Genomic DNA, 8,024 nt, shown 5'->3' with positions numbered 1-8,024 from the left:
CAAGACACATGGGGGAGTTTCTCGTTGGGTGCCCTCGATTCCCTACAGAAAGAATCTCACACCAGGCTTAGAATCAGAAATTTATTGTAGCTTATAGTCTTTCCGAACTGACCTATCACCAATATACACATTGAAAAAAGAGCGGACTGCGGCTATAGACGGGCTACCCAGAAGGCTGCCTGTCAGTATGGATGCTTTACTCTTTATCACTTGGAGTCTAAATACAGCAGCTACAGTGACAGTAAATGGAAGGAAGAAATCTACACATCAACAGGAACACAGGACAACTGTTAGACATAAGTTCCCCAGTTTACTTCCAACTAGCAGGTATGTTATCACAGAAAAGTAGTCAAAATCATTCCTCCCACCCCCCCATTTTAGAAATCTAAAATTTTACATTTAAATTTCTTAAAAAAAAAAAGTGTGTACAGGTCTCAGGTCCTTTGCTAACAACAGGTCGGCACCATAGTCACATGAACAAACACCACAAGTTCATTTGCTCTTTCCTCCAGGCCCTGGAGAGCAGACCCTTCAAGGGATCAAGGGGAGGGTGGGGGGAGAAATGGGACTGGGGTCCCCAGAGCCAAGGTCGGCCATTCATACAAGCTCACACCCGGGCGGGCCAGCCCTGTCGGCTGTTTGTTCAAGTGTTTGTGCTCTGATCAATGGTGACCTCAGTTCGCTGCCTGGAGTCTGTGAACCACGTGTTCAATTTTATGCACAACTGGTTTGTATAATTTCTATAATTTCATCAGCAGGGGGAAAGACATTTATGAAAAATAAACAAAGAGGAGGCTAGTAGTACAAGAGCCCATGTTACTGTACAAGAAACTGCAGGTGATTAGCAGGGGTGTGTAAAATAAAGGGACGATCCCAGCTATGTCCCACCCATCCCATCACCGAAATGGGGGGGAGGGGGAGTAGAGAGGCCCTGCTGTTCCTGGCCATCCTTCCAGGGGTTGCCCTCCCCTCTTATCACTCTGGCAGGTCCGTATATCCCACCCAGTGAGCAGAGCAGCCTCAAGTCAAGAGGGGTGGGGTCCCTCCAAGCTCTTGGCTTAGCACCCACGTGGTTGGTCTGGGCCTCCAGGCAGCGCTTTCTAACAATTTACCCTTGGAAGTGCCTTGGGGCCAAACCTGAGACTGTCCTCAGGCAGGGCAGTGACAGGAGCAAATGGGCCCCTCCTCTCTGTTTCCCAGGGAAGGCCTGCAGGGCACCAGATGGAGCCTTCCTCCTTCCCGCCCCATCCCTCACCTTCACCACCAGGCTCTGGTTATACTATCACAAAAAAGGACATAACAGAATTGCAATTTATTTACAAAATATCAAAAAGTTCATCTACACTTTACCTCTCCTTGCCACTTTACACATGCACTAATTAATTTGGAAAAAATAAAACTTTTTTTTAAAAAAAGGAAAAAATTCCCACCGGGTGGGAATGAGCAATGTTTTACCCTTCGTCAACAAGTCAGACGATGGCAGCTCGTCTGGAGGAGCAGGAGGAGAGCCAAGCCTGGACAGTGGGCGCACGTCAGGAAAGCCGAGCTGGGATGACGAAGGACAAAGGACCTCGCGGAGTGTGGAGCAAACCCAGCAACCCGATGGGGTCGGCGGGGAGGAGGGGCCTACGCGCTCAGGAGCAAGCGGGGTCAGTGGGGAGGGGTCCAACTGGCCGAAGGATTTTTTACACCAGGGGAGGGGGCGACAGCGGAAGTCTCTTCTTTCCAAGTGGAAGCGGCCGGACAGGGAAGGGCAGCGTCAATAGCTGAGGGTAGAGTCGTCCCACTCGAGCTGCTGCTGTCTATTCACATTCTGCTGGTCTTCCTCGGGCTCCCCTTCCTCTTCCTCGCTGCTTTCCGACTCTGCGCTAGTTATGTCGTCTTCTTCCTCACCATCCTCACTCTCCTCCTCTTCCTCCTCCTCCTCCTCCTCTTCGCTGCTGTGCTGGTCCTCGTAGGTCTAACGGAGAGAAACCCCACAGGTCAGCCTCCTGTGCCCGGCCCTGGCCTGTGGACGGCCCCGGGCGGCATGCCCTGAGCCACAAACAGGCCCTGAGCCACAAATGGCCCATCTACCCTCAAAGCTGAAAGGAGTAGGGGAGGAAGAGCCTCAGGCCCCAGAGGAGGAGGTCTTGCCCCACCTACCTCCATCGGGTTCACTGTAATGGTCAAGGCAGAGTCATCCCAATCCATCTCGTTCTCCTTGCCCGTGTCCTGGTCCCGCATGGTTCGCTGGTGCGCAGCCCGGATCCGGAACACTCCCAGGATGATCATGAAAACTAGGAAGCTGACGCACACCACAATCACCACAGTTGCCGTACTGGGGACAACTAGGAGAAGGAAAAAGCCCCCGTTTTAAGTTTAAAACCCCATCCAGGATAGAGGAATATCCCCGTCACCAGGTCAAAGCTCCATGGGGGGGGGGGGATACTATTACCTGAAAAGGGGTGGGGATTAGCCAGATTGTGGCCAGACAGATCGACGAAGGAATGATGCACGGGATGGACAAACTGAGGCTGGGCCGCAATGTGGTTCGCATGCTCCACTGGGTTGGCCGTGTGGATGACGCTCACCTGGGGGGAGAGAGCAGGGCTTTGCCAGAGCTGGGCTTCTCAGGGAGAAGGAAACGGAACCTCGGGCTCCACAGCCTGGACTTCCCCTCACGGGAGCCTGTCTCAACTTTGTTTTCTCTCAAACCAGGGACACCTGCCTGGGGCTGTCTGCCCCTAGAGCCCGGCCCCTCCGGGAAGGAAACTGGCCACGTCCCTGGCCAGAAACCGTTACCTGCTGCAGTGTTCCAGAACGGGCAAGAGGGCTGGCCTGGGGGCTCAGACGCAAATGCAGTTATGTTCCTCTGGGCATTTCACCCCCTGACATGCCAGAGCACCAGGAACCTCCAGATCAAGTCCCCAGGCTCACTGACGCCCTTCCTTCTCCCTGAGATCGCCCACAGAAAGGGAGAAAGGCTCGACCTCCCCGAGAGAGGCATCCTTCCAAAAGCTATAGAATTCTGCAGCTGTGAGACCCCCCTCGCACTGGCCCATAAGGACAGTATGCAGCCATCGGCCTTGGGACATGGCCTCCGGACACAGCCCTGGGCCGGCTCCGGCCACCTTCCCCACACGCACCTCCACCTTAAATTCGTTGCTGACATAGCGTCCGTTCAGCTCCGAGCACACCAGCTTGAACTTCCTGTCCAGCACTGCGGTGGAGGCGTGCCAGTTGCGGTAGCGCACAAGGTGCAGCACCTCCTCATAGCTGGCCATGGTGTCCACACCTGGGGGTAGGAAAGTTTCTCCTCACAGCCAGGCCCACTGGGAAGGTGGCGTACCGAAGGGGCCCCTCGGAGGGGGCCGGAGCGCGGGCCAAGTGGCCGGCCCCAAGCACACAGCCCACGCCCTTGCCTCCTATTACAAGTGCCAGGCCCCCAGTAAATCCTGGACATGGCTTCCTCCTGACAGGAGGGTCCCCTACAGACTTCTGCCTTTCCTCAGCTCCCGGCAGCAGGATAGAACCCCGACAGAACACCCGAGTAGGGGAAGAGGGAGGCAGAAGGCGGTGCGACCATCACCACACCTGCGATGCTCCCGCTAGCAGGGAAACCGCCGTCACCTTCCCGGACCTCCCACTCTCACCTGTGATGATGATGCCCAGGTTGGAGCTGCTTGTCTCGATGCCCTTCTGCTGCAGACGAGCCATGTCCACCTCCAGACTTTCCTGGTCTGCACTGAGCTCCTCTCCCAGCACCGTGATCTCACACGTGTCTAGATTGTGCATGATTTCCTCAGACACCAAGGACTCTTGGACTAAAAGAGAGAACATAGACCACAGGGCCCCAGAAACCACTAAGAGGCAACCAGAGCAAGACTGAAAAGCTTGGAGGAGATCCCTGATTAAAGGAAGCTTTAAGGAGAGACATTCGAAATAAAGGGGATGCTCTGTTTGCTTGGGAGGCAAGGGATCCCACGGCACACCAGGCCAACTTCCCAGCCCCCCAAGCCCGGGCCCAGGGTTTGACTTTGGCTCTCACGTCAGTGCATGGGGAATCACAAAGGCTTTTTCTTGCTACCTTCAAGCATAAAGAACTGGATGAAAGCGCAAATATGGTGACATGCACAACTTGAAGGGAAACACTTAAAATGCTTGATTTGAGAGAATACCCTTCTCCTGCCTTCCTCTCTCTCCAGGCTCATTGTGGTAAAGCAGTGGGGTCTGACTTCAGAAAAGACCCTAAAACCAGGCAATGCATCCAAGCTCCTGAGGCTGAGACGGAAGGGCCAGCACCAGAGGCCTTGGCCCAGGGCTCCTCCCTCTTGCCCTCTCTGCAGCCTCCAACCCAGGGGTCCCCCTCAATCCTGGTTCTCCCATCCATCTGGCAGCTCCCTCTCTGTCCCCTTTGCTACATCCGCCTCCTCTCACTGGAGCTGTCCCTCAGACTCTGTCCTGGATCGTCTTCTCTCCTGCCCTTGTCCTCATTCGTTCTCCAGCCCTAACTTCTATGCTGACCTCCAATGTCACCTCAGACTAGAGACAACTCAAATTAAACATGCCCCCAGTGGAATGCCTTATCTTCTCCCCTGTCACTGGGAAGGGGACCACTGCCTTCTCAGGAGACTGGTGGGACTGCTCACTCTCTTCCGACACCTACTGACTTTACCTTCGCAGCATCCCCAGACACACAGTCCCCACCCTGGGGCAGAGACTCTCATCCCCTTGCACCATGACTGCAACAGCAGCTGGAGGGGCCGGCCACCCCAATCTTTCCCTACTCTGGCGCACCCTCCATTTGGCCATCGACATGATTTTCCTACAACACAGGTCCAATCCCATCACTTTTCTAACTCAATGAACTCCAGTGACTCCCAATCACTTCCAGGAGCAAATAACAAATGGCATCCAGAGTCCTCCCTGACATGAGCTTCCTCAGGCTTGGGGGCCTCCTGGCTCTCCCACAGAAGACCCCCCATCTCTGGCTTCTGGGCTTTCTCTATGGCTTTCCCCCAAGCTTGGAATACTCTCCCCCTTCATCTAACCACTTGTCTCCCTTCAAGCCCCAACTACCTTTTATCAGAACAAAATTCCATTTCCCTCAGGAAATCTTCTCCAGTTCCCAAGAACAATGCCTTCCCTCTGCTAATTATTTCCCATTTACCCGGATGGTATCTTGTCAGTATATATTTGTTTGCTTTTTTTGTCTCCCCCATTAGAGTAAGTTCCTTAAGAGCAGACCATCTTTTTGCCTCTGTGTGTCCGTCTGCCTGACCTATAGCAGATACTTATTATCATTGACTAACTGAAAGTCATAGAGATAACTATTATGATCTCTGGCATCCCCAAGAGATGGGTGTGAAGAAGCAGGTGGGAGTGAAAACAACTAAGTTCACGATTCAGTATGGTGAATTGTGAAAATAACTAAGTCGCTCCCGCGGGTTTCCCACCAGAGAAGGTTAAAGAAAGTTAAAGGCAAGTCTGTTACCTGTGGGATCCTCATCACCATCGGTGTCCTGCTCTACTTCCCGGGTGATGGTGCTGATGATTCGAAGCTCCGGGAACAGGGAGACTCCCTCAGCACTTTCAAATTCTGAAGCTGCCCGAGCAAAATGGTTAATACCACTCAAGCTGATTTTGGGCTCCTCTGGCTGTAAGACCATCACGTAGCCATCCACCAGAGGGATTGACATACAAGCCTCTTCGTTGAAGCACCTGTGGTAAGCCACCCGGCAGGGTCAGTGCAAAATCAAGCTTGTGAAATGTTACTGATGTCTATTTCTAGGGGAATGCAGCACATCCTCTTTCAGGGGCCAAATGCATCGTAACTGCACAATCCTTTAGTTCTAGACTTCAAATCCTAACATTTTACAGGTGAATTTGTTTTTCTGTGTGTGTGAATATGACAGATTATCTTTTATTGCAAAGAGAACCGCTCAAACATAAAACCTGTTTGGAATTTTATAAACTCTTCACTAAGACCAGTTATCTTTCCCATTTTTAACCTACTATAACCTCCCCTATCTGCTCATCTCCACGCCCCCATCCCCAATTGCTATGCAAAGATAAGATCTGAGAGGAAAGATTAAGGCCTACTTGACGGTGCTGGTGATCTGGAGCCTGCGGATTCCCGGTGTGGGGAACTGTCGAGAATTCAGGTAGGAAATGTGCTGCATGGCCTTATCAAACTGTTCTACGTCATCTCCTTCCAAAGTCAGCACCGACTGGCTGGGGTTTGCTTGAATCTAGTCATTTCAAGAGAAGAAATAAAGTAAAGAGAGTTCTGGATGCCAAGAAGCTGGAGGGGCAGAGAGCAGTCAATGTTTATGGGAGAAAGGGAGCAAAGGAGTGGACACACCAGAAAATCTAAAAAACATTTGAGGACACAATTAGAAGGAAAAAACAGAACTATGAGGAAAGCTTATGTGAAAAGTTTCAATGAAAAATTCTACTTCCATGAAAAAAATCTCTTTCAATAATAACATGCCCCCCTATCCCTCTCCCCCCAGCCTCACTAGGAACACTACCCCATCCTCACCCTAACTTTACCTTCATGCCTTTGCTCTCAGTCACTTGCAAATCGAGCCCTTCCTTGCAGGTATACAGACAATCTATCACCTTCTTGTTTTCCAGTTTCCCAGAACGAATCATTAAGCCAGCCAGATTACCTCGAAAAAATTGAGCCATGTGTAGCTCGCCACCTTTGAGAAAGGGAGAAAGTTGAAGTTAACACTTCCCTCCTGTCTTCCCTTTGTGGTGAACTGCAGTGTTACCGATGGAGGACAGAGCATGGATGACATGCAGGTTAGTTTACAACCATTTCTGTTAGCTTGGCGGTTACACAGAAGCACAATGGAGAAATTAACTTATGACCATGCATATGACCTGGAGAAGGAGGGAGCCCTGAATGGGAAGGTGAGGACAAGCAAGCAGCCTTCTGGCTCCTCAGCCGCTCTCTCCAAAGGCCAGGCAGCCCCCTCACCTTTCCCCACGGAAGATTCGGCCCTCGCTTTCTGAATAGTGATTTAAGATGCAACAGGATGGAAATGAACTTGCTTGTTAGGTACTAAGGCACCTAACTCTGTTAACAGGTATCTGTGAATCTCCTTTGTTGCTTTTCCCCAAACCACTCCAGTGACTGCAGGCGCTGGGAACACAAACTAATTTAGGATATCCTCAGCAAACCACGATGAGGAAAGCAAACACGCTCCTTCAAAACCATCTAACCACATTTCAGAGTGGCTGATCAAAATGCCTTTTAGCTGAGCTAACCCACACTCCTGGTGCCAGCAAGGAACTGACAGACTAACAGAGACCGGACACACAAAGGATCACAGAATAAAATGTATCAGATTCCCCAGGTCCCAGAAGTCCCAACCGAGGTAAGAGAGCTTATCCTGAAATGGGCCAGGAGCCACAAAGAGGTTTTTTAGAAACATCCTTCATTTCCAGATCAGGCTACAGTGAGCCAGTTATCCAAGCATCCAAGGAAGCTCTATGCTCATCACTTAATTCCAAGGATAAACACATCAAGAAATGAATTGTGCTCAAAAAACCTGGGAACCAAAACCAAGCTCTGCCCACCCTGGAGGGTGGCTTTGTGCTTTACTTCAAGGTTGGGCCCCTCGGAAGGAGGAGGTGATCCCCGCACCTGTCCCTGGGGATTTCAGAAGGCCACATGCAAAGGAACATGGATAAAGCTCAATGGGAAGATGCTGCCATTAGTGCTGTGTGTTAATGAACCTCTGCTCTCACATCACGGGGGTCATAATGAAGTCTGGGCACCTGTGAAAGGGCAAAAAGGAAAGTCCAGAGAAGCTGGGAGCAGGATGCAGAGACAAGCCCAGAAACAGCTCAAATGGCATCTGGGGCCAAAATGCAACTTTTATATTTCATGCAAATAATGGAATGGGTGATGTCTTGTCTTTGAAAGGGAAATCTGAGAAAACAGTAGGAAAGAAACTCCAGCAACCTGCAGAGCTCACAGTCACTGCCTCAGTCTCAGTCTCATTGTCATTTTCATTTCCTGAATACTC

General features: G+C 51.2%; 1 protein-coding gene across 4 annotated transcripts in view; it reads right to left on the bottom strand.

Annotated features, from left to right (window-relative positions):
* Positions 1 to 67: 67 nt before the first annotated feature.
* Positions 68 to 8,024, bottom strand: part of CLSTN1 (calsyntenin 1) — an 86,396-nt gene continuing 78,439 nt past the window's right edge. For 2 of the 4 annotated variants that reach the window (XM_031962905.1, XM_031962906.1), the window contains 8 exons: positions 6,538 to 6,689; positions 6,085 to 6,233; positions 5,477 to 5,703; positions 3,636 to 3,806; positions 3,129 to 3,277; positions 2,438 to 2,573; positions 2,146 to 2,330; positions 1,760 to 1,960 (listed from right to left, as the gene is read on the bottom strand). In XM_031962905.1, coding sequence (XP_031818765.1) covers positions 1,760 to 1,960; positions 2,146 to 2,330; positions 2,438 to 2,573; positions 3,129 to 3,277; positions 3,636 to 3,806; positions 5,477 to 5,703; positions 6,085 to 6,233; positions 6,538 to 6,689 — 1,370 coding nt within the window. Of the gene's footprint in view, positions 1,961 to 2,145; positions 2,331 to 2,437; positions 2,574 to 3,128; positions 3,278 to 3,635; positions 3,807 to 5,476; positions 5,704 to 6,084; positions 6,234 to 6,537; positions 6,690 to 7,960; position 8,024 lie in introns of all 4 variants that reach the window. The other 2 variants (XM_031962903.1, XM_031962904.1) reach the window with 2 other exon arrangements.

The sequence above is a fragment of the Sarcophilus harrisii genome, chromosome 3, assembly GCF_902635505.1.
Source record: "Sarcophilus harrisii chromosome 3, mSarHar1.11, whole genome shotgun sequence".
Lineage (NCBI taxonomy): Eukaryota > Metazoa > Chordata > Mammalia > Dasyuromorphia > Dasyuridae > Sarcophilus > Sarcophilus harrisii.
The sequence above is the reverse complement of the archived record's forward strand: the minus strand, read 5'-3'. Positions and strand labels throughout refer to the sequence as shown.